Here is a 27,016-nt window from a genome sequence, read left to right on the forward strand (position 1 = left end):
GCTTTGGGTAGCTGCGAGTAGGAGCGGATGAGCGGCTGGAGGCGCGAGACCAGCAGGGCGATTGCTGAGGCGTGCAGGCAAGCAAACGGCTACGAGGGGCGGTCTAGTGGCCTGGCAGGCAGTTGCGACGGCAAGGTGAGGTTGCAGCTCGATTTCTGGGTTTCTTGGGAGCTTTCCACAATAGGAAATGGAGAGGGAAGGCATCGATGGTAGGAGGGAGAGGGGGAGGCAACTTGGGCTGGTGGGACCACTTTGGTCTTCAACTCCATTTTCTTGTCCCCTTGGATGACCTCACCCAATCCCAGCTGGATTCCATTGTATTTTCTAGCCCCAAAAACTCCTTCTAGAAGCCTTGAAGTTGTCTAATTGTTGGGTCCATGGCGGCATACGAATTTTGGTGCAAATGGCACAAATTGGACTCAATTCCTTCTTAAACTCACTCAATCTGGCCTCTATAAATTCAATTATCAAGCTCATGACCAAATTGGCATTTTTCCTTGCCACTAGAACCCACTAACATCTCATTTTCACGATAAAAAACGGTCCTCTGATTTTTCTGGTCGAAAATGGCCCTATCTCAACTTTTTCCACCAAAATCTCGGTTTGCAGAAAAATCTTTGGAGAATGAGTCGACGTTTCTAAAATGACTCGTGACATGATAGAACTTTCAATTTCTAAAATCAGATTCAAATTCGCGGTTAATTTGAATCTGGCGCGATTTTAACGTGACCTAGCTTACCGGGTAACGTTTAGAAATTTTTAGCTGTTGACACCTAAATTTTGGCAACCCGTTTATTCATTTATCGCATTAAAAAATTAGGGATTAATTTTAACCCCCTAAAAAATATTAGTTAGTTAATTAATTGCATAGCATATAGATTTAGGTGCATTTGTATTTTTTTGCATTTATTGGACCGGTGGCGGATGGGTTTGAATTAGTGGTTCTGAGCTTTAAATTGACAGGCTGGACTAAGCCCACAAAGCGAGCAAATTGGCCCAAGCCCCTTTTCTTATGATCGGAAATTATCTTGTGAAAATAAGAATTTGAAATTTTATGATATATGATGGAATTTTTCGGATAAAGCGAGTGGAAAAACGAATATTGCATTCGGCAAAACGAATATTACATTTGGAAAAAGAATCTTTGTGGATACCGATTTGGAAAGATTAAAAACCCTAATTCATGGCCTATAAATAGGTTAAAACATATAGGGTTCGGGGGCCAACACATTGAATATATGGTCGCACAATGGAGTTTTTCTTCCTCTGAGTTCTCTAGGTCGAAAAATTGAAGTCAAGAGAGAAGAAATTCTTCATTCGTTGTAGGTTTTTAGGGTGTCTTTCTCGAGTGGGGAGTTTCGTTGAAAAAGAAAAGAAAAGAAAAAAACAAAAGGGTCTGAAAAGAAGATCGATGAGGGGACGTGAGAGAGAGAGATAGAGAGAAAAAAAAAACAGAAACAAAAGAGGGAAAAGGGTCTTCTTCTAACCCGCATCACGCCGGTTGTCCCCTCGCCGCGCCTCCTCCTGCAGCACCCACCGCCAACAGTCGAGCCACTGAGTCTCACCGCCGCTTCGCGCGCCCGAAGTCGCGACCCTGTCCACTTTGACGTCTGATGCCTCGCCGCTGCTTCCCCTAAGCCCAACAACGACGACCGCGCCTCTCTCCTGTTTTCTCGCTCGTTGCTAGCAACGCCCGCAATGACCTGCTCCTCTGCCGGACAATTGTTGCGAAGCCAACAGCCACGCCTGAGCCCTTTGTGACGCCAGAAGCCGTTATTGCTGTGCCTGCATTAGCTCAAGCCCTTGCGATTCCAGCAGCGATGCCTCAGCAACTCACGAGCCCCGCGCCTGAGCTCTGCTCCTACAGCTAGATTTGACCACCGCGACCTCTGACCGGTGACCCAACGTTGCAAACCGAGCTGATACGCCGCTACGATCTAATCCTGCGAATCTCCTATGCCGGCTACAGCCCCTCGTTCCTCCCGACGATCGCTGTTGCTGCTCCCAGGCCACTGTCTGCTCAGCCGCGCCGATCTGCCAGCAAAGCCACGAGTATCTCCTGCCATTCCAGCAATCACGATGCCGCCGCTATTGCCTCTCAGCCCAGCACTGCACTTGATTCAAACCTCCCCGAGTGACTGCCCTATAGCCCCGTGACGCCGAGCGACTCCTTTGTTTTGCTGGCCTTTCGCTACGCCCTCGCTGCTGCCCAAGCTGCACCTCACCAGTCCTCGTCGGAGTTCTGACCGGCTGCCCTTGGAGACCCACGAGCAAGCCGTGCTTGGGAAGGGAAAAAGCAAAAGAAAAGAAAAGAAAAATTAGGTAGTTCTTTTTCTTTTGTTTATCTTATTTATTATTTTTGTTATTTTACTTTATTTGTTCTTTTTTAGTATAATTATTCCTTAGTGTAAGGATGAGATGTTCGACATGAAATTGCCTCTAAAATTTGGGAATGACAGTCCGATTTTTGTGCCCGAAATCCGACTCGCAATGGCAATCGCTTGAAAAATTGCCAATTCGATCTCGAGCTCGAGATTTGATTCGCGATTTATTTAAAATTGGCCAACCCGATCTCATGCGCGAGATATAGTTCGCCAATTTGTGGATAAGTATCCTAACTTATCTAATTTGCCGTCATGGTGGTTGAATCAATTTTATTTTGTTAAATAAAAAAATCCAAATAAAATGCATTCATCTAGGATGTTAGTTTTTGTTTAATTATGTGGCAATTTTAAATTTCGAAATTAAAATTAAAATAAAAATCATCATGCATATGTCATGTAGAATTAGAGTACCTTTTGTACGTCATTGCATATTAGGATAAAATTGCATGTTTCATTTTAAGTTTAGATTAATTTTTTTTAGATAGATTGCATCTTAGTTTAGAAATTGCTAAGTCAAGATAATATCTTAGTTTAAATTATGATTTGGCCTGACCCAATTCTTAATATAAGTTGGATAGAATCTTAATCTAGCTAGTTAATCCTTGTATTTTTTTTAATTTCAAATTTCATGGAAAATACAAAAAAATTACCTTAGAATAAATTAATTTCATTCTTTAGTATAGACTGCATTTTATTTATGTCATAAAGGTAGATCATATTGCCATGTCATATCATTTCATGTTAAATTAGTAGCATGCATTGCATGACTCTCATTAGATAAATGAAAAAAAGAAAAAGAAATTGCGTGTTAATTAGAAATCATATCTAGGGCTATTGATGTGAATTCTGGTCTAACAACGCAGATGCTTTCGTTGCTACAAGGTAAGTCTCGTAATTTCGTAATTTATTCATTGCTTTCTTGGGTGTTAAATTGGTGGTTTGCGCACTCGTATAATCACCTCGCATGTTAGGGAAATAGATTTAAAATCAATCAAAGCTACTTGCAAAAACATTTTTGAAAATAAAATAAATGGTACCGAAAGGGCATTAGAGAAGTCTAGTGTAACCAAGTCCCCGTACCAAAAGTCTCTGGTTCGTAAGAGTAAAATAATTCTCCCATTATTTTACTTAGGTGTCTAATTGACCTACCGTAAATTGATTAGTGGTGACTCCTAGATAAAATCCATTTGCATATTAAAAATTTGAACTTAAGTCGCGAATTGGCATGCGTTTGGAAGAGCTCGAGTTAAGTCTAGGCTTAACAATCCATTAACCTAATCCTAGGTGGTGCACCCAAAAATTTGGTCGCGACATTAGTACAAATAACCCGTGGTCGATTTTCTTCGAGCCACAATGAACCTCTTCGACACATTGGCGACTCTCAATGGTCATGAAAATCTCAAGGTTTCAAATACGGGCACAAGGTACCAAAACGATAAAAAAATCAATCGAGTGCCGATCGACCAGAATTTTGTAATTTAGTGGAATCACCCACGTTTAACCACACATCTCAGTCGAACCGACCTACCTCTAATTTTTAATTGATCTTACTGTGCCGAAATGATCTCTGCAGATGAGCACGGTCGAGTAGTCGATTCCTGGTCGAATTCTCAAGTCTATTGCATTAAAATCTCTTAATGACTTCCTTAGATAGTCTAGTTATCTCACGAGTGATCGGCTCTGAGAATAACACTATAGGTGCGTCAATGAAAGGCCCAATTAATTTAATGGAAAACATAATTTAAAAGTCAAGATGTCACAAGAAGAGCTAGATGACACAGCAAGGACGCGGTGTGGTTCAAGCGGGGACTCGCAATGGTAGCGACGGGGCTAATCGACTCCGGCGGGTTGCTTGATGGTGGAGGGGACTACTCTGCTCGGTTTTCTGGGTTTTGGAGGGTTCAAGCTTGCTAGAATGGAGGGGGGTCGACCGGATGGGGAAGAAGGGGACCAAACTAGCTTGGAGGGGGCCACTTCTCTCTCTTTCTATCCTCTTGTCTCCTTGGCTTGACCCCACATTGATAGCTGGCTTCCTCTGCAGTTTTCCAGCCCCAAAGCTTGTCTTAGAAGCCATTGAGATGGTCCAAAATGTTGAGGGCATGGGGGCTACGAATTTTGTACAAATTTCCCTCAATCCCTCTCCAATTTCCACTTGAATCAAATCAATTTGGCCCTCAAAATTTCCACCATCGCGTCCTCGATCAAATTGACAATTTTTTACACTAATAGAACCTACTTGTATCCCAAAAGCGAGATAAAAAACGGTCCCCTAAATTTTTCAGACAAAAATGGCATCACTTTGAAATTTCGCCGAAAATCTCAGTTTGCAGAAAAATCTTCGAAAGATGAGTTGACGTTCCTAAAATGACTCGTGACATGATAGAAGTTTTAATTTCTGAAATCGGAATCAAATTCGCGGTTAATTTCAATCTAGCGTGATTTTAGCGTGACCTAACCCACCGGGTAGCTTTTATAAATTTTTAGTGCAAATGACCCATGGTCAATTTTCTTCGAGGCACAATGTACCTCTTTAACATATTGGCAATTCTCGATGGTCGTGAAAATCTCAAGGTTTCGAATATGGACACAGGGTACCAAAATGATAGAAAAAGCAGTCTAGTGCCGATCAACGAGAATTTTGCAATTTGGTGGAATCACCCACGTTTAGCCACACATCTCTGTCGAACTGACCTATCTCTAATCTCTAATTGATTTTTAACTGTGCCGTAATGATCTTTGCAGATGAGCACGGTCGAGTAGTCAATTCCTAGTCGAATTCTCAAGTCTATTGCATTAAAATCCTTTAATGACTTTCCCAGATAGTCTAGTTATCTCATGAATGATCAGCTCTGAGAATAGAGCTATAAGCGCATCGATGAAAGGCCTGATTTATTCAATTGAAAACAGAATTGAAATTTCAGGATGTCACATTTTTCTTCCCCACTTCTAAGGAAAATGAGAATGTGACATTGCTAGGTCTCTCACTCCATGTAGATCTCCTATCTATTTCTTTTTTCCTTGAGCCTTTTAAAGATTTGCTCAAATCCAAGGAGGCATATCAATAATGGTACGATAAATCCCACGTTTTACAAAAAGAGTAGGTGTTCTATTTGACTTTGATTAAATTTATTTGAGAAAATAACGTCTTTCTTGGATATAATGGCCGGTGAAAAGATAAAAAATAATGATTGAACCAAAATTATTAGTAACTTTTTTTTTCCAAAAATCTATTAGGTACTTCACCAGCCCAAACATATATGGATCTTATTAATAAGTGCTTCAATGTAATAATTAAGCATTTTTAATCAAAAAATATTCGATTTGCGAAGTAGTGATTAATAATATTGCAAATTCAAACTAAAAGTTGCAATATTCTTTAATCAGTAACCGGAAGCCATTTTTTGACAAAACCATACATGATATACGTATCCTTGAACACATATCTTGACAATTCCGCATGCTGCGGAGTTGGAAAATAATAGGGATTTCACTTATGTTTAAGCGACACACTAGGATTCATCTTGAGTTGTGCTATGTCCACGAGCATAACGAGACACTTCGGCCCCGTTTGTGTTTGAGAGTCATTTTTGAAAGCTTATTGAGTAAATGTCAGCATTGGGAATGATGAAGGCCCAATGTAGCTAAGGAGGAGCTTTGAGCATTCGGCATTCTCCCAATGCAAGTTCTACTGTTCACGCGTCTTCATCTTCTTCCCCACGACTTCGAGTTCTCCGCCAGCCCTGTTGCTGCCTCCGTCGTCGACGCTGACTCCGCCTCTGCCTCCGCCTCTGCCGTCGACGCAGCCTCTGCCTCCGCCATCGACGCCGCCTCGCCTCCACCTCCACCGCCGATGCCGCCTCCACCTCCGCCTCCACTGTCGACGCCTTCCTCTTCTGCGACAAATCCATCCCCTTCGACGAGCGCAAGCAGCACCGCATTGACTCCCTACTTTTGCGCTCCGATTCCTTTGGCTTGCACGAACCAAGCCTCAGGCCGCCAGATCTGGCCGTCTAGAGGCCGATCTCGGCGGTCCAAAGGCTAGATATGGCCGTTCGACAGCGGATCTGGCCTTGACCCCCTCGACCAACCCGATGGCCCTCCCGCCCCGCCGTTCTGGGATGCCCCCGACTTCGAGCTCTTCGCTGGCGCCGCTGCCGCCTCCGCCTCCACCGTTGATGCCTTCCTCTTCCGTGGTAGATCCATCCCCTTTGACGAGCGCAAGCAGCACCGCGTCAACTCCCTCCTTCTGCGCTTCAACTCCTTCGGCTCAAGCGAATGGCTAGATGTGGCGGCTTGGAGGCCAGATCTAGCCTCTGCGACCGTAGACGACAGAGTGCATCACCTGAGGTCGCGACATCAGGCGGCCAGATCTGGCCGTTGGATGCTGTCCGACGATTGGCCAGTGGTTAGCCTGCCGCCGGATTTAACTTTCAAATTAAAAAAAAAAAAAGAAGCAAAAGCCCATTACAAATGGAAATTTTGCCAAACAGTGTTTATGCTAAGTAACCTTTCAATGCTCCAATGTACCAAACGGTGTAACATTTCGGAAAACCTCTTTACCTCAAAGGTATTTGCATTCTCCCAATGTCATTTCCCCAAAACCGAACCAAACGGGCCCTTCATCTACTCTATGGTCATTCTTCCATCTAATCTTAAGGTCCTTATTATAAAAGGAAAACAGCTATTAGCATCACATGTTCTCAAGATTATACGTATTGTCGATATTAATTACGGATAGTCAACCTTGACTACTAGAAACAACGTTTTGTGGATTTTTCTATAATCTGAATGCCGGTCTATTCTTTTGAACTATTCCACCTTTTCACTTTGAAATAGTATGCGGCGGCTCCTATAATTAGTGGTCATTATTACAGTACGCCAAAGCAGCAGGTAGATATTTTTTAGGAACTGGATCCAATCTAATCAAAAGAAAAAATCAACGTCTAGTTTGCGAGCATTCAAACGCATGAGAAAGACCCGTATGCCTTGAGTCAATCCTATTTGTGTTCATTTCTTCCTTCCATAAACCAGAAGTCTCCTCTTTAACGTTTTCTGCGAATCAAGAACTCAGTTTGCAATTTGATTGGGTCTGACCAGGTCTCACCTCTCAAAATTTCCATGGCAGAGCATCTCCAAACCGTCTTCATCTATCGATCTCAGATGGCTTGGTAATTCAGATGGATGAATTGCATTCGTAAATTGTCCCAGGCCTTTCGCAAGATGACCAAGTATTTGCCGCCTTCTGTGGACTTTAGTTAAATGAAAACTAGAGCTAGACCGGTTTTCCCGTGTGGTCCATCTTAGCGATGCACCAAATATTTTTGATACAACATACATTTGATCTTGCGCTGAAGACAAGCTAAACCCGAGAGCAAATTGTTTAAATAGTGTAAAAAAAAATTAACCTAAATCGAGCCTTTACCATGTGATACGTAACTGGTTGATCGCAAGTCACTATCACGGTCAAGTACAAATTCACTCTATTATGGCTATCAAACTGTGTTCAGACCAGAATTTCTCCGCATGCGTTGATGACTGCAGACTCATGGAAGAAAGACCTAGTTCCGACCGTCACCCAAAGCCATTAAATTACAATATTGACGGAGCCTTTTCCAATTTGAGCCCTTCAATATGATCCGTACATGAAAATTCTAGGGTTTAACTTAAACGATTCCAAGCAACTTCGTATGATTCCAGTTAATATTGAATCGTAGCGTTTCGTGAAACACAGTGAACATGCGAGGGAATGAGAGACTATAAATACGCATGGCTCATGCATTATAAAGCCATCGCACAAGCTAGCTCTTTCTCCAAACTTGATACACTAGTTCAAATAGTTTCCTCTTTTTCCTCTCCCCCACAACTCTCAAAGGCACCAAGAGTTCATAGTTGTTAGTGCTTTCGCTTCGTTTCGTTTAACTCAACTTGCAAATGGAAAGAACAACAAGTGTGCCCCTTCAGCCTCCGACATATGGAAATTTGATCACCATTTTAAGCATCGACGGTGGTGGGATAAGAGGGCTTATCCCCGGAACCATTCTTAATTTTCTGGAGTCTGAGCTTCAGGTGAGCATGCTCGTTATGATTTTTGTCATCTCCGTTGTCAATAAATTTCGCTGATCTTGTCAGCAAATTAGCATGCTTCACAATCTTTATTGATCTATACATAGTGACAAGAAAATTCTTATCAATTATAGTGAACAAAACAATAGTCATTGGATTCATATGCACATGGACCATTTGCATGTAGTTCTCATAATGCATACATGCATGTAAAAAGGTTTTATGCATGCATGTCATAAGCAAACTTAAAAAGGACAAGACTATTTTAGATATATCTGGTGTTATAATATCTAAATATCAAGCCATGTATTCATTTAATAGTTTAAATTTTTTAAACAATTGGTCATGGTCTCTCAAAATTTCATATGGTAACAAAGCAGGATGTCCCAAATTCAAATCTTTCCAAACCTCTATTTGCTTTACCAATTACATATTTCCATGCTTTAGGCTAAGCCCATAGTCTAACCTACGCATGAGGGAGAGTGTTAGAATATTTCAATATTTAACTAAACCTTCATCTAACATCTTAAGCTTTTACAATAATTGATAGTAGTCCCACAAAATTTTGCTACATGCAACCAATCTTTATATGATTTTTATGTCACTTGTTTATTTAATATACCAATCAAGAGCTATATATATATATTATTTTTTTTGAATTTTGCAGAAACTAGACGGCGAAGATGCAAGAATTGCGGACTACTTTGATGTTATTTCTGGAACAAGCACTGGCGGCCTCATTACTGCCATGCTAACCACTCCCAATGAAAAAAACCGCCCTGTATTCGCTGCAAAAGACGTCAAAGACTTCTACCTCAAGCACTGCCCAAAAATCTTCCCCCAAGACAGGTAAAGAAAAAAACATAAAGGAGTTGCTAATCTCTCTTCATGGTTTAATTATCTCTTAACTGTTCGAAATTAATAAATCTCCCTAAAACTATGCAGTTGCCCTTTCAAACCGGTTACGAAGATGATCAAAGCTGTGGCAGGACCCAAATACGATGGAAAATACCTTCACAAAGTCGTGAGGGAGGAGCTTGGAGACAAAAGATTGCACCAAACATTGACAAACGTTGTGATACCGACGTTCGACATCAAAAGCCTTCAGCCAACTATTTTCTCTAGCTACCAGGTCATTCATCGCTTCATCATCTTCTTGGAAATTCTTTAGGATTTTGAGGATATGTAGACGATGAACTCTTACAAGGATTATGAACATTTTTCTCGTCAAATTGTCGCCAGGTGAAGAGAGATCCGAGCGTGGATGCCTTGCTCTGGGACATATGCATTTCCACCTCAGCCGCACCAACTTATCTCCCGGCTCATAAGTTTGAAACCAAGGACCCCACAGGCAAAGTGAGAGAATTCAACCTCATCGATGGTGGCGTAGCGGCAAATAATCCGGTAACATAATCATATTGACATCGTTTTTAAGCGAATTAATTTTGCTAAGTTAAGTAAATAATTGTTGGAAGATATGCGGATTGTCCGTTTTGCCTGGATCTTAATTGATCATGATTTGTGTGTATATATCAATTAAATATTAGATTTAGATCTAGATTGATTAGATTGATTTTTTAGATCATTTACTTCCTTACACATAATACAGCTTGTATTATATCTTAGGAGATTTGTACATTCGGATTCATGATGAAAGAATACAACAAACTCTTCCTACATCGTTCTCTCTGGGTTCCGTCTATTCTTCCTTCTCTTTTGCCTTCTTTCAATAATTACTTAGCATATAACTTGATTGGATCAGTCTATCATCTCAGCAAATAGTACTTGAGTATCGAGACTTTTCTTTATTAAAAAAAATGCGGGGCAATAACTATGTATATACATGATATTCCAATTGTGTAGACATTGGTTGCGATGGGAGAGGTGACCAAGACAATCGTGGGAGGAAGTTCAGACTTCTTCCCTATAAAGCCAACGGATTACCGGAGGTTCTTGGTGATCTCCCTCGGGACCGGTACTGGCAAGGTTGAGGGGAAATACACGGCACATGAAGCAGCTAAGTGGGGAGTGCTGGGTTGGTTGACCAGCGGTGGTACGCCACTGATCGACGTCTTCACTCAAGCCAGCGCGGACATGGTCGACTACCATCTCTTCGCCGTGTTTCAAGCCCTACAACTCCACGACAATTATCTTAGGATCCAGGTACAACTAATATTTTCAAATATTCAAGTGAAAGATTCCACATAATGTCGCGCACATGGCTGTTTTTACGTTGATCGTTGCATTTTTGCGGCTTGATTTTTCAGGATGATACATTGAGTGGTGTTTTGTCATCCGTGGATGTGGCCACAAAAAAGAACCTGACCGATTTGGTCAAAACTGGTGAGGCGTTGTTGAAGAAGCCGGTCTCTAGGGTTAATTTGGAGACTGGAGTGTGCGAGCCCACGCCCAATCAAGAGACCAACGAAGAGGCTTTGATGAGGTATATGCATTGGCAAGCACAAATGTTTAATATCCATGCCATGATTTTACGATTGATCACTTTTGGCAGTTTTAGGTTGGTTTTACCAATGTAGCTTCGTTTGATATATATTGCAGGTTTGCTAAACTACTCTCCCAGGAGAGACAGCTTCGCCATGTGAAGTCGCCTCATGGACTTGCCAATACACCGAAGTGATTATAGTCGAGGGCTAGCGATTTTCTCGCATATGTTTGCTGGATTTGTGATTTGAAGATTGGAAGCGTTGGCCTTTGTCTTTTCGTTTTTGATTTTCCTTGTGATTATTTTATTCTTGAATAAACCCTTTCGGCCTAGTGCTAAGGTAGACTGTTTGTTTTTTCAATAAAATCTTTGGGAGGCTAGGGCTAAGATTTGTATTTTGCAGTCCTTGTAAGATAATTTTCTTTGGAATAAAATTATCGTTACCGTCGTCACTTCGGATTGTACTTATTTTATTGTGGTGAGAGTGACATCTTCCATCTTGTCGTAAAGAAAAATGGCAATATACTTACATCTGGAAAAATATGCCCCTCAAATAGTGATGAAACCAAAAAGAAAAACAATTCGATAGTTGGAAACTATAACTTAACTGATTTAGAAAAATGCATTGAAATAATTTGATATCATGAAAAGAAGTGATTGTCGGATATAAAAAGATGTGAAAAGTGATTATTCATATCGAAAGAAGTAATAGTTTATCATGGAAAGTGGTGACAAGATACTTGTTTATAAAAGTTGTGTTAATTAGTTGTCTGTAGATAAAATCAAATCGTACATTATTTATCACAACTGTTCAAAATAATTGTTCATAACAACTCTCCCTTTTACACAACAGTAACATTACTCTGAAGAAAAGAAAAGATTGTTATAAACAAATACAGAGCTTCAAATGTCAGAAGCATTGTTAGAAAACTCGACGTCGTTGAAGTAATAGGCATGAGGCTGAAGTGATTCATGGAGACATAAAGAAAACTTTATTTTTTAAAACATTGTCTTTAGCTGGGGAAGATCTTTTTGGAGAGTTGGCTTTCCCAAAGTGCGGAGGGGAAATCGTCCAAACCCTAGAACCAGTGAGTTTTCACCTAAGAGACTGACTTGCCTTTCTCGAATTCTAGAGCGAGAAAACTCTCCTTTTATAAAAGGATGGACAAAGAAACTTAATTTAGACGAATGTTATACATGTCGAATTGAAGAAGTCATAGTTGTGACATCCTGATTTTACAATTCTGTTTTCAATTGAATAAGTCGGGCATTTCATCTTCGCGTCTATAGCTCTCTTCTCTGAGTTGGCCACTCATGAAATAACTAGTCTCTCAGGTGAAGCCGTTAAGGAATCTAAATGCAATAGACTTGAGAATTCGACTAGGAATCGACTGCTCGACCGTGCTAATTTACAAGGGTCATTGCGGAACAGATCCAAAGATAGGTCGACTCGACAAAGGCATGTGATTAAGTGTGGGTGATTCCACCTGATTGAACAAATCTTGTCAATCGGCACTAGACCGCTTCCTCTGTCGTTTTGATACCTTGTGTCCGTATTTGAAACCTTGAGATTTCTATGACAAACGAGAGTCGCCAATGTTTCGAAGATGCACTTTGTGGCTCGAAAACAATCGACCACAGGTCAATTGCACGAAAAGTTCATAAAAGCTACCTGGTAGATTAGGACGCGCTAAAGTCGCGCCAGATTGAAATTAACCGAGAAGTTGAACTCGATTTCAGAAATTGAAAGTTCTGTCATGTCGCAATTCATTTTATGAACGTCGACTCATTCTCAGAAGATTTTTCTACAAATCGAGATTTTTGGCAGAAAAGCAAAGTAAGGCCGTTTTTGTTTGAGATAGTCAGAGGACCCCTTTTGATCGCATCTTTGACCGTCAAGTTGGATCAATTAACGGGGAAAATTCATGAGATGGACGAGGACACCTTGATGGATTTAATTGGGTTTTAATTGGATTTGTTTGGTTGAGAATTGAGTGAAATTGATTGAGATTGAAGTGGGAAAAGTAACAAATTCGTATGCCCCATAGACCCAACATTTTGGACTACCTAAAAGCTTCTAGAAGGGGTATATTGATCTAGAAAATATGGGTGGAGGACAACTGGGGGGTGGGCCATGTTTGTGGGGCCAAAGAGAGAGAGAGAGAGAGAGAACCAGTTCCCCCATTTCTCCTTCTTTCCCGTCGCTGCTTTTCTCTCCCCCATCTCTTCTTGTTGTGCGAAGAACCCAGCAAGCTGAAGAAGCCGCGAAGCAGCAGCAAGTAGCACCGTTCGATGCCGTCCACAGTTCACGCACGGCGTCACTGCTCCGCCGTCGTTGCTACTCCACCTTCGCCATGAGCACCTCCGCCTCCCTCTCTCCTCCATCTCCAGTTGTTGCTTGACGTGCCAGCAGATCAAAGTAAGACGCCGAAGCAGCTAGCAGTCCAATCGAACCGTCGTCGCACACCCCTTGTGCGCCGTCCATCCCTTGCGACACCCCACCATCCAGCCGCACGCCGTGCCGTCGTTCGCCTCCAGCCGCGTCATCCGTGGCTTGGCCGACGTCCAGAGCTGCCTCTCAGCCTCTGTTCGTGCACCTCAGGAGCCGTCGGAGCTCGTCCCTGCCGCCGTCGACCTCCCCAGCAATCCGTCCAAGCCTCCGCCGATCTTCCCTGCTAGTTTCAGTCCCAAGCCAGCCCGTTTCCCCCTTCGTCGGCACCACTACAACAATTGGAAAAATGGGTATCGCAGCGGAGGTTTGGCTCGTTTTAGCTGGCTTCCCAACCCCGGAAGCTTGGCCCGCTTTGAGAAAAGTTGTTCCCCTCATCGTCCCCGTCGTTTTGGTCCGTTCGGTTTGTTAATCGGGTGAGTTTAGCCTCCTAAACCTTGATTAGAGGGTTAATGATGCTTTAGGGAGGCTTAGTTTAAGTTAAGTGAGTTTAGGCTATTAATTTAGTTTGGTTAAGTGTGGATTAGATTAAGGGGTGTGATTTGTTTAATGTATGTTTGATTAAGGCTAAGTAGATGTTTAGATTATTATAATCTTGATTAGACCTTAATTGTTTATTTTTGAATAAATAAATATTTCGAAATTATTTAATTATTTTATAATATGTTATATTATATGAAATTATTAAAATATTATTATTTAATTAATTTTCGGAATAAATTTAATTAATTGTTATTTTTCGAAAATTATTATGGGACCTTAAATTGTCAGAATTTCGTGTTGATCGTTGTTATGTATTCAGATTATGCAATTGATAGTTGGATATTGCAAATTGAGTATTGATTAGGAAAAATATGAATTTTATTTAGAAAATTTCAGGTGTCGGGTTTTGACACCAGAAGTGGATTTTAAATATTATATTGAATAGTGGGGTGTGAAAAGTAGGATATGAGTTTTCTAGTTCGAAATTAACGTGCCCCCACACACGTGAATAATTTCTGGAACGTTTTTAATATGAAGAAAAGAGGCAAGGATTACTATTTCAATGGGAGCCTTGAGTGAAATGCAAAGTATCCTGGGCCGATTATGAATTTATTGTGTGATGGTTAAGAAGAAATGGTTTTGAGTTGTTGAGTCGGACTTGCCCCTATATGGGACGCAATCACTTAACAGATGCGAGTCGCAGTAGATTCTGGGCCCATGCTCCTTCGGCAACGCCATCGACGTAGTGACGAAGCCGCGCTCCAAGGTGGGGAGGCGATGCCTGGCATTAATGTCAGTAGATAGCCGAACTACGAGTATGCTATGCCTGTGTGTGGCAATGAATGATAATTGGAACGCATGCTGAGTGTTGTTAATGCACCGGATTATGGGACGGAATTGTGTGTTATGGTATGGAACGTGTCATAATGATTCGGTCTTATAATCAGGACCCCTGTGGTTATTGGTTATCTAAAGGTTATTGCGTTTCGGTTGTTTAAGTTCGTATTACTGCACATGATTGAGTGATTTGAATTGTGCTAACTTGCAGGAAAGAATTGAGGCGAGGCAAGTCCTTTGTGTGGTGTGGTTAGGCCATCCTGGAGTGTATTTTCTTTCTAATAGGGGTTTAGGAGGTGAACTTGCTGAGACAATATCTCACCCCGTTGTGGGCTTACATTTTCAAGTCCCTAGTGGACGGAGCGGCTAGTTCGTTATGGTTGGCCTTGTGGAGTTATAGAGGTGAAGTTGAAGGATTGGAGATCGTATTTGACTTGTAGGTCGTAGGACGGTCCCTTTTTATAAGCCGGCCTTTTGTAGATTTTTGGTTGTAGACCTTTGTTTGTAAACTCCGTTGGTTTATGTAAGTGTTTGGTTGTGATTGATTGCCTGCTTTTCTATCCCAAGTTAATTGTTGTCAGGGGATTTGTTTTGCTTCCGCAGGCGTAATGAAACGAATGGGTCGACGACATGTCCTGGGAACATTGCACATTTGCATGACCATGGTAGGATGTTCGCGCGCTCGAGGTTCGGGATGCGACATCTCCGTTTAACTCGTATCAGAGCATGGTCTGAGTATGGAGTGATAAGGTGTGATGAGTCATAGGATAGTCAGTAGGAATGGCTTTTATTTCATGCTGGTGCATGTGACTGATAGTTGTTTGGTAAATTCTTTGGTGTGGATCACTCAAATTCTAATATAGAATTAGAATTGGGAAACAGGTTTCTGTAAAGATCCTGTGGATGAGTGATTGGGAGCTAAGAACTCCTAGTAAGAGGATGGTAGCCTCTGTGACTTGGGGTAGTATGCCAACCAAGGTTGGTACCCGAGGTGGTTGTGGTGGAGCGTTGGCTCAGACCACCGTGGGTGTACGAGTACAGCTATAGGCCGGTACTAGTGTAGCAGCATCGAGCGATCCTAGGTTTGACGAGATCGTTTAGGTGCTAGTGTTCCTTGGGAACTTGTCGAGCCAGTAAGCTCAGGACTGAGTCGTTGCTTTTGTCGCTGTAACTACCGTCACCAGTGTTGTAACTATTGTTGTTGTCGCGTCTGTTGAGGCCCAAACTAGAGTTGTGATCGGGGAACAAGCCACCGTATCTGAGTCAAAGTTCAGTTTAGGCAGAAATGGAAATTGATTGTGGGAAAGGCCGATGTCAGAAGAAAGGCGCCCCATTTCACCCAACCGGAAGAGTAGAATTGGAAAGTCAGTGCCCAACTCGATCGATGTGTGTTGTGCCTATAAGAAAAAACATGGATCTGTTCCGTGCTGTAAGAGGGAAATGACTTGTTACAAGTGTCACCAATACAGCCGTCTGATCAAGGGTTGTCCGTACAGATAGATGGAACCACAGCTGTTTCTGTCACCGCCGTCGATTGAAGAGAACAAAGGAAACATGCTTCAGGACATTTATTGGGGTATTTGGAATAGACCCCCAGTGCAAGGAAGGGTGCATGATGTCCCTCGATAAGAGGTAGAGAACTCACCGTTTGTGTGCCAAGTTTGCGGAAGGAAGCATTAGTCAGCCCAGTGTTCGAGTACAACGGGAGCATGCTTTGAATGTGGCCAGCACGGCCATCAAGTTAGGAACTGTCCACGGAAGTCCAGGAGAGCGTAAGTACCATTACTGTAGATAGGACGCCACTAGGATGGCTAGAGGAGCATAAATGGACTGACCATGTGTCAATCAAAGGAAGAATGTTTTTGAGATGTTTTTATCAAGGTAGCGCAACAGAATTTTCAGTGAAGGTTGTAGAATTTTCGCTATGGTAATAAAATAATAGAAAGATGAATCTCTGACTATAGTTATACTTGAAGGATTTGCTTAAGTACGACTAGGAAGTCATTTATAAAAGGTCTAGCTCGAGGAGCTTTCTGGGGTTATGAATCGTGGTAGTGATATAATTCAGTTTGTTCAGTTAGCGTACGAAAGTTTTGAATCGCTGAAAGTCGAAGAGGAACTTCAATCCTTGTTATTCATCACTAAAGATGACCTAGTTCTAGTTGTTGGTTACCGAATATGCATGCAACTATAATGGATGCATCAGTTGAGGAGCCGAATATGGAAAACATAACCGCGGTACATAAGTTTTTTGAGGTATTTCTTGAAGAATCGACAGGTTTGCTGTCAGAAAGAGAAATAGAATTCGTGATTGAATTAACACCCAGAACAGAGCCAGTCTCTAAGACTCCTTACCAGATGGCATTGTTAGAGCTGAAAGAACTGAAGAGTAGATACAGGAATTACTGGATAAGGAATTTATACGTTCTAATGCATCACTTTGGAGAGCATCGTTCTGTTCATGAAGAGAAAGATAGTTCGTTGCATTTGTGCATCAATATTCTCCAAGATCGACTTGAGGACAGGGTATCATCAGTTGAGAATCAGGAAAGAAGACATGCCGAAGTTAGTATTTCGCACTTGATACTGCAATTGTGAGTTCATTGTAATGCCTTGTGATTTGAGGACAGTGATTGTGTTCATTGACGTTATCCCGGTGGGTTCGAAGAGTGCTGAGGAGCACGAGAGACATTAAAAGATGATACTTCAGACCTTGAGGACTCTTGGATGTTACAATAACCTTAGCATATGCGAGTTTTGGATGACTCGTGTTGCATTCCTAAGTCACATGATTTCAGGCGAAGAAATCTTCATGGACCCCGCCAAGATTAAAGCAGTGATCAGCTAACCAAGATCGACTACAATGACAGAGATAAGAAGTTTTTTGAGTTTAACAGAGTTTTACAGAAGGTTCGTAGAAGGGTTTTCCGTGTTAGTGTCGCCGTTGACTCAACTACTGAGGAAGGAAGAGAAGTTCGTGTGGACAAGACAAGTGTGAGTATAGTTTTCAAGAGCTTAAGTAAAAGCTGACTACCGCACCTATGTTGACCATTCCATCTGGTCTTGGAAGTTATGAGATCTATAGTAATGTGTCGTTTAGAGGACTGGGTTGCGTGCTGATGCAATATGGTAGAGTTGTTGCATACGCATCCCGTCAGCTAAGACCTCATGAATGGATTTACCCGACGCATGACTTAGAACTTGCAGTAGTTATGTTCATTCTGAAAATTTAGAGGCATTATCAGTATGGAGAAAGATTATAGATCTTCAATAACCAACAAAGTCTCAAGTACGTATTCTCTCATAAGGAGTTGAAAATGAGACACGTCGTTGGATGGAACTCCTTAAGGATTTTGACTGTGATATTTGATATCACTCTGGCAAGGTAAGCAAAGTCATAGATGTGCTAAGTCGAGAGTCCTTAGTTGCACGGTTGGTACTCAAGGATTGGATCTTACTCGAGAAAGTTCGACATTCGATTTTCAAATTTAAGGTAGGCCACCTTTTGAATCATAAGACCACCCTTAGAATTGAGCCGAAAGTGCAAATCAGAATTAGGACACTTCAGTGGATAGATTCAGAAATTCAAAAATTCAGAAGATTCTATAAGGGAATACAAATAAGAGAAAGGCTAATTTTCAGGTTTCGGAGGACGGAACACTAAGGTTCCGAGAACGATCGTGTAACTGACGATTTAGAGATTAAAGAAGAGACCTTATCGGAAGCTCGTCGTAGCAGCTTCAGCATTGTCTAGACAGTACGAAGATGAGTCAGAATATGCATCAACAAGAGTGGTAGACCAATATGAAGACAGATATCACTAACAGGTCGCAAGTGTCAGATGTGCTAGCAAGTGAAAGCACGGTTTTGCAAGTCGAGAGAACCCTTGTAATCTCTCGAGATCCCTGTGTGAAAGTGGGAACACATCACAATGGATTTGGTGACAAGTCCACCAAGAAGTCAGTGTGTTAATAATTTCACTTTGAGTAGTAATTGATAGACGGATGAAATTAGCCCACCTTGTGGCTGTGCGGAAGAATCTTGATTTGATTAGGCATGCGGAAGTGTATGTGTGTCAAATAGTTCATCTACTTAGAGTGATAGTGATTAAGTTAAATCAGGTCTAAACCAGAGGTTCCCAGTTTCAGCAGATCAATCAGATGGTTCCTTTTGAGTCAGTGCAGAGCAGGGTGTACAGAACTTCAATTGTTGAGTTGGAATCAAAGAATGAAAGGTCACAGCCCAGAGTCAGTTCAGCAGTCAATGGAGGCAATTGCAAATATCAGTGACAAATTAAGGACCGCTTAGAGCCGTCAGGAAATTTACGCAGTTAAGCGTCGAAAACCTTTGAATTTTCAAGTTGAGAATCCTATTCATCCTTGAATGTTGCCTAGGATAGGGACATCTCGAATTGTTAAGAAAGGAGAACCAGAACTGTTTAAGCGGTGGAATATTTCAAGTTTGGGATCAAATAAGAAATTTGGCTTTAAATGGAAAAAGAAAGCAGTTTGGAGCACTGTCGGCGCCTCTAGCCGAGTGGTACTCGGGGAAAAAGCTCGCTGGTCCGAAATCAGGGGTTCGAATCCCCGAAGCGGCAGTTGGCTGCTTAGTGGAAAGAAAAAAAAGGCAAAAAAGAGAGAAAAAAACCAAATTCTTTTTGCAACTTTCATTTTTGTAAAATTGGACAAGTGCTAAGCCTTTTTGGAATCAAGAATTACTCTGGACATATTGGAAGTGATTCATTGGCACCGAGAGTGTTGGATAGCAGTACGAAGCAGAATGAAGGAGTAGAATTGATGAGACGACACTACCCAACCATTTTGAAGAAGAATTTTAAGGGTTTAAATTTCGAGGATGAAATTTTTATAAGAGGGGAAGAGTTCTGACATCCCGATTTTACAATTTGGTTTCAATTGAATAAGTTGGGCATTTCATCTTCACGTCTATAGCTCTCTTCTCTAAGTTGGCCACTCACGAGATAACTAGTCTATCAGATGAAGCCATTAAGGAATTTAAATGCAATAGATTTGAGAATTCGATCAGGAATCGACTGTTCGACCGTGCTAATCTGCAAAGGTCATTACGGCACAGATCGATTAGAGACCGGAGATAGGTCGACTTGACAAAGGCATGTGATTAAGTGTGGGTGATTCCACCTGATTGCACAAATCTTATTGATTGGCACTAGACCGCTTCCTCTGACGTTTTGGTACCCTGTGTCTGTATTTGAAACCTTGAGATTTCTATGACAACTGAGAATCGCCAATGTGTTGAAGATGCACTTTGTGGCTCGAAAACAATCGATCACAGGTCAATTGCACAAAAGTTTCTAAAAGCTACCCGGTAGATTAGGACGCGCTAAAGTCGCGCAAGATTGAAATTAACCGAGAAATTGAACTCGATTTCAAAAAATGAAAGTTCTATCATGTCACAATTCATTTTAGGAACATCGACTCATCCTCACAAGATTTTTCTACAAACCGAGATTTTTGGCAGAAACGCAAAGTAAGACCGTTTTTGTTCGAGATAGTCAGAAGACCGCTTTTGATCGCATCTTTGACCGTCAAGTTGGATCAATTAACAGGGAAAAGTCATGAGATGGGCGAGGACACCTTGATGGATTTAATTGGGTTTTAATTGGATTTTTTTGGTTGAGAATTGAGTGAAATTGATTGAGCTTGAAGTGGAAAAAGTAACAAATTCGTATGCCCCATGGACCCAACATTTTGGACTACCTAAAAGCTTCTAGAAGGGGTATATTGGTCTAGAAAATGTGGGTGGAGGACAGCTGGGTGGTGGGCCATGTTTGTGGGGCCAGAGAGAGAGAGAGAGAACCAGTTCCCCCTTTTCTCCTTCTCTCTCTTCGCTGCTTCTCTCTCCCCCATCTCTTCTTGTTGTGCGAAGAACCCAGCAAGCCGAAGAAGCTGCAAAGCAGCAGCAACCAGCACCGTCCGACGTTGTCCACTGTTCACGCACGCCGTCGCTGCTCCGCCTTCGCCGTGAGCACCTCTGCCTCCCTCTCTCCTCCATCTCCGGTTGCTGCTCGACGTCTCAGCAGATCTGAGAAGACGCTGGAGCAGCCAACAATCCAGTCAGATTGCCGTCGCACACCCCTTGCATGCCGTCCTTCGCTCGCAACACCCCGCCGTCTAGCCGCATGCCGTGCCGTTGTTCGCCTCCAGCTGTGTCGTCCCTGGCTTGGCTGACATCCAGAGCTGCATCTCAACCTCTGTCCGTGTGCTTCAGGAGCCGTCGGAGCTCATCCCCGTTGCTGTGAGCCACCGTCGACCTCCTTAGCAGTCCGTCCAAGCCTCCACCGGTCTTCCCTGCTAGTTTCGATCCTAAGCCAGCTCGTTTCCCCCTCCGTCGGCACCACCACAGCAGTTGGAAAAATGGGTATCACAGCAGAGGTTTGGCCCATTTTGGCCGGCTTCCCAACCTCGGAAGCTTGGCCCGCTTTGAGAAAAGTTGTTCCCCTCATCGACCCCGTCGTTTTGGTCCGTTCGGTTCGTTAATCGGGTGAGTTTAGCCTCCTAAACCTTGATTAGAGGGTTAATGATGCTTTAGGGGGTTTAGTTTAAGTTAAGTGAGATTTGGTTGTTAATTTAGTTTGGTTAAGTGTGGATTAGATTAATGGGTGTGATTTGTTTAATGTATGTTTAATTAAGGCTAAGTAGATGTTTAGATTATTATAATCTTGATTAGACCTTAATTTTTTATTTTTGAATAAATAAATATTTCGAAATATTTTATTATATAAAATTATTAAAATATTATTATTTAATTAATTTTTGGAATAAATTTAATTAATTATTATTTTCCGAAAATTATTCCAAAACCTTAAATTGTCAAAATTTCATGCTGATCGTTGTTATGTATTCAGATTATGCAATTGATAGTTGGATATTGCAAATTGAGTGTTGATTGGGAAAAATATGAATTTTATTCAGAAAATTCCAGGTGCCGGGTTTTGACACGGGAAGTGGATTTTAAATATTATATTAAATAGTGGGGTTTGAAAAAGTAGGATATGAGTTTTCTGGTTCAAAATTAACATGCCCCCACACACGTGAACAATTTTTGGAATGTTTTTAATATGAAGAAAAGAGGCCAGGATTACTATTTCAATGGGAGCCTTGAGTGAAATGCAAAGTATCCTGGGCCGATTATGAATTTATTGTGTGATGGTTAAGAAGAAATGGTTATGAGTTGTTGAGTCGGACTTGCCCCTATATGGGATGCAATCACTCAACGAATGTAGGTTGCAGTAGATTCTCGGCCCATGCTCCTTCGGGAATGCCTTCGACGTAGTGACGAAGCTGCGCTCCAAGGTGGGGAGATGATGCCTGGCATTAATGTCAGTAGATAACCAAACTGCGAGTATGCTATGCCTGTGTGTGGCAGTGAATGATAATTGGAACGCATGCTGAGTGTTGTTAATGCGCCGGATTATGGGAGGGAATTGTGTGGCATGGTATGGGACGTGTCATAACGATTTGGTCTTATAATCAGGACCCTTGTGGTTGTTGGTTATCTGAAGGTTATTGTGTTCAGGTTGTTTAAGTTTGTATTACTGCACATGATTGAGTGATTGGAATTGTGCTAACCTGCAGGAAGGAACTGAGGTGAGGTAAGTCCTCTGTGTGGTGTGGTTAGGCCATCCTAGGGTGTATTTTCTTTCTACTAGGGGTTTAGGGGGTGAACTTACTGAGACAATGTCTCACCCCGTTGTGGGCTTACATTTTCAGGTCCCTAGTGGACGGAGCGGCCAATTCGTTATGGTTGGCCTTGTGGAGTTACAGAGGTGAAGTTGAAGGATTGGAGATCATATTCGACTTGTAGGTCGTAGGATGGTCCCTTTTTATAAGCCGGCCTTTTGTAGACTTTTGGTTGTAGACCCATGTTTGTAAACTCCGTTGGTGTATGTAAGTGTTTGGTTGTGCTTGATTGCCTGCTTTTCTATCCCAAGTTAATTATTGTCAGGGGATTTGTTTCGCTTCCGAATGCGTAATAAAACGAATGGGTTGACGACGTGTCCTAGGAACGTCGCACATTTGCATGACCATGGTGGGATGTTCGCGCGCTCGGGGTTCGGGGCGTGACACCAAATTGATTAGATGGGATACCAATCTAGCCAAAAAAAAAAAAAAATCAATAAATCCCACGTTTTAAACAAAGAGAAGGTGTGTCCCTTGAATTTAATTAAATGTGTTTGACAAAATAATGATTTTTTGTGGATATAGTGGCTGGTGGTAAGGTGTAAAAATTGATTTTTTTTTTTTGTCGGTAGGTGAAAATATTGATTGAAGAAAACTATTAGGTACTTCATGAGTCCATACATGTATGGATCTTATTAACGAGTACTTTGTTCTATAAATTTTATGTACTTAATAACAATATGTTACATTTGCAAGCATTGATTATGCATATTATAAATGCAGTCGGTGACACTAGAAATTGCAATATTCTCTCATTTGGTTAATGAGTAATCGAAGGTCACTATTTGACAAAAACCATGTCCTCGAGCACTATCTCTGATCCACCATCCAAACTACTACTCTAGATAAGACAAATTCCGAGTGCTATGGAGTCAAGATATAATAGGGGTTTCATTGATGTTAAAGCGATGCACCAGGATTCGTCACGCGTCGTGCTATGTCCATGAGCATAATAACATACTTCGTCTTCTCAATGGTCATTCATCCACCTAATCTTAAGGACCATATTATAAGAGAAAACTAGCCATAAGCATTGCATATTGCAAATGAATTTCAACCGTTTTGAAAAATCTATCATGTTTTCAAGATCATACGAATTCTCGGATAATCCTCCTTAAGTACTAAAAAGAAACGTTTAGCGGATTTTCTATAAGTAGAATACCGGCATATTCTTTGAATTATTCCACGTATATACTGTGACGTAATTAGCTGCGACTCCTAAAGTCATTATCACAATACGCCAAAGTAGATATTTTCCAGGAAATGGAAACAAACTAATGGACAGTAAAACCCAACGTAACCCAACGTCTCGTTTCTGAGAATTCAAAGGCATGAGAAGGACCCGTATGTCTTGACCCAATCCCATTCGCGTTCATTTTCTCCCTCCCAGAAAACAAAGCTCTCCTCTTATCTTTAAAGTTCTGAGAATCGAGAACTCGGTTTGCATCTTTGACAGAAAAGGGGAAGAGAGAAAGAAATATGGAAAAGTGTTTTCTCTGTATTAATTTCTGTATGTGAGTACAATGTACATTTATAATGTAAGGAGGAAAAGTAAACTAGGAAAGACAATATACAATAATCAGAATTTCCTATTTACTGAATTAATCAAAGATATACTAGAATCAATTATAATCAGCATCTACACTAAGATCTTCCAACACTCCCCCTCAAGCTGGTGGCCTATATATGTCGAGGACACCTAGCTTGCTCAATAGAAACTTGTGTTGTCTTTAGCATAGCGGCTTAGTGAAAATGTCTACAGGTTGATCCACTGTTCCGATGCCTTTTGTCACGAGAACCCCTTCTTTGATTTTGTCACGAGTGAAATGATAGTCGACTTCTATGTGCTTCGTTCTCTCATGAAAAACTGGATTCGCTGCCAACTTAAGTGCAGCATCATTATCACAGAACAATTTGCTTGGTCCACTGACTTGTACTCCCAAATCTGAAAGAAGTCCTCGTATCCAGATTATCTCATAGGTGGTTTTTTCCATGGCTTGATATTCAGACTCAGCTGATGACAATGATACGGTAGACTACTTCTTGGTCTCCCACGAAATTAGCGACTTTCCCAATTTGATACAAAAGCCGGTGATAGATCACCTAGTCATCGGACAAGTGGCGTAATCGATGTCGCAAAATGCTGTCATCCCCATATCACATTCACAAGATAGAAATATACCGAGTCTTGGACATCCCTTCAAGTATCTTACAACTTTCAAAGCTACATTCATGTGTGATTCTTTTGGCATATGCATGAATTGATTGAGTATCTATACCGCATAACATATATCAGGTCTTGTCATGGTAAGATATATCAACTTTCCAACAAGTCGCCGATACCCTGACGGATCCTTAAGCAATGGGTCCTTGTTTGATGAAGGAGAATCAAGATCATACTCATGTGTCGTCAATTTGACATTCTGTTCAATGGGTATTACTGTTGGCTTGCAGCCTAATAACCCTACTTCAGAAACGATTTCCAAGACAAATTTCCTTTGACTGAGAGAAATTCCTTTGTCAGATCTGGCAATTTCAATGCCAAGAAAGTATTTGGGAGGTCCCAAATCTTTGATGTGAAAAGTGGAGTGTAAATATTCCTTGAATTTTGCAACATGAGAATCATTGTTTCCCATAACCAATATGTCATCCACATATAGCAGCAAATAGATCGATGATTTTCCCACATTTCGTGTAAATAAAGCATAATCATGTTTGGAATGCTGAAAACTTGCATTGGTTAGTGCAGCAGTAAACTTGGCATACCATTGCCTAGATGCCTGTTTTAATCCATACAAGGATTTGCGAAGACGACATACCCGATTCTCCCCCTGTCTGCATAATCCTTGAGGAAGATCCATGTAGATTTCTTCATCTAAATCACCATGGAGAAAAGCATTATTAACGGCCATCTGATGTAAGGACCAATTGCATATTGCTACAACAGATAAGAAAGATCGGACGGTAACTTCCTTGGCGACCGGGGAGAATGTCTCGTGATAATCAAAACCTTCTCTTTGAGTAAAACCTTTGGCTACCAACCGAGCCTTGTATCGTTCTACAGAACCGTTTGATTTGAATTTGATTTTGTAAACCCATTTACAGCCGATCGGTTTTTGATGCGGTGGTAAGGGAACTACATCCCAAGTATGATTCTCCATGAGTGCAGCAAGCTCGGACTCCATTGCATGCCACCACTTGGGATCTTTGGATGCCTGAGTGAATGAAGATGGCTCATGCTCTTCTGAAATGCGACTGATACAACACATATGCTCTGCTGATAATCGATTGAAGGAAACATAGGATGGAACGGGATATTGTGTACCTGAAGAGTTTGCAGCAGAACATATATAGTCCTTTGTCCACGTAGGTGGACGACTTTGTCTTCCAGAACGACGAGGTGGCTCAGCTATATGTGCAGGAGCCACGGTTAAGTCAACAACCATTTCTGTAGTGTCCACAGATGAAGGAACTTCCTCAGATGAAGCTGGTAATTCTGTTTCTGGGTGTGGGAATTCCATTAGTGCTAGTGTGTAGCTAGGTATCATAGAGGGTGGATGCGCCATAAGAAAATCAGGTGCTGATGATAAATCTTTTTCAAACAGAAGAAAACGATTGTTTTCTGGCAAAGTATCTTGGGATGAAGACAGCTTTTCTTGGAAGGGAAATGTTTCTTCATGGAAAACAACATCTCTGCTGGTAAAGAAATGTCCTGTAGAAAACTCCATGACACGATATCCCTTTTGAAGAGAAGGATATCCCATAAAGACGCATTGAGTTGCACGGGGGCTCATTTTATCTCGATAACCCACATTTGTTGCATAACATAAACAACCAAAGACTCTAAGATGATTGTTATCTGGTTGTTTCTTGTAGAGCATCTCAAATGGAGTTTTACCATGAAGAATCCGACTTGGCATGCGATTAATCAGATAGGTAGCTGTGACCACACAATCTCCCCAAAAATTTTCAGGGATTGGGGCTTGGTATTTGAGTGCACGGGCTACCTCTAAAAGATGTCTGTGTTTTCTCTCAACAACTCCATTTTGCTGTGAAGTATAAGTACATGAACTTTCATGGAGTATCCCGTGAGTAGACAACAAGTTTATGCAATCAGAAGTAAAAAATTCTCGTCCATTATCTGTATGAATTCGATGTACAGATTTATCGAATTGATTCCTAATTAAGGAAAGGAATTTTGATAAATGAGTAAAGGTTTGACTCTTTGACTGCATAAGATATAGCCAAGTGGCACTACTGTAATCATCAACAATCGTAAGGAAGTAGCGAGATCCATCACGATGGGAAGTATGGTAAGGACCCTAGATGTCCATATGAAGTAATGAAAAAGAATCTTTGGCTCGAGATGTACTAACTGGAAAAGATGCTCGAGTTTGTTTAGCGAGAGGACAAATGGAACATTTTGGGTGAGGGAATATAGCACTGTGACCCAATCGTTGATGCAAAAGGAGATTTTTATTATAACTGATTGCATTACAATAAATGCCTTTATTCAATAATTCTAAATCTCCTGGAGAATTGACCCAAAAATAAAGTCCTTGTGCCTCATTACCTAAGCCCATCACTTTGCCAGTCGAAAGGTCCTGAAAGACACAATTTCTAGAATTGAATATGGCTT

The 27,016-nt window shown here is 41.4% G+C and overlaps 1 protein-coding gene across 1 annotated transcript; it reads left to right on the top strand.

Annotated features, from left to right (window-relative positions):
* Nucleotides 1–8,315: 8,315 nt before the first annotated feature.
* Nucleotides 8,316–11,191, top strand: LOC104451083 (patatin-like protein 2). The gene is made up of 7 exons (XM_010065835.3): nt 8,316–8,450; nt 9,115–9,296; nt 9,393–9,579; nt 9,690–9,851; nt 10,311–10,610; nt 10,715–10,890; nt 11,007–11,191. The coding sequence occupies exons 1-7, from the start codon at nt 8,316–8,318 to the stop codon at nt 11,083–11,085; spliced, it is 1,221 nt and encodes a 406-aa protein (XP_010064137.1). The 3' UTR covers nt 11,086–11,191.
* The last annotated feature ends 15,825 nt before the right edge of the window (nt 11,192–27,016 follow it).

Source organism: Eucalyptus grandis, chromosome 6, assembly GCF_016545825.1.
Source record: "Eucalyptus grandis isolate ANBG69807.140 chromosome 6, ASM1654582v1, whole genome shotgun sequence".
In the NCBI taxonomy this organism is placed as follows: Eukaryota; Viridiplantae; Streptophyta; class Magnoliopsida; order Myrtales; family Myrtaceae; genus Eucalyptus; species Eucalyptus grandis.

What these genes read in the sequence shown, in the direction of transcription:
- LOC104451083 (XM_010065835.3), top strand. Translation starts at nt 8,316, where the DNA reads ATGGAAAGAACAACAAGTGTGCCCCTTCAGCCTCCGACATATGGAAAT. An exon ending in AAAATCTTCCCCCAAGACAG is followed by an intron (nt 9,297 to 9,392) that starts GTAAAGAAAAAA and finishes AAAACTATGCAG; the next exon opens with TTGCCCTTTCAAACCGGTTA. An exon ending in CTATTTTCTCTAGCTACCAG is followed by an intron (nt 9,580 to 9,689) that starts GTCATTCATCGC and finishes AATTGTCGCCAG; the next exon opens with GTGAAGAGAGATCCGAGCGT.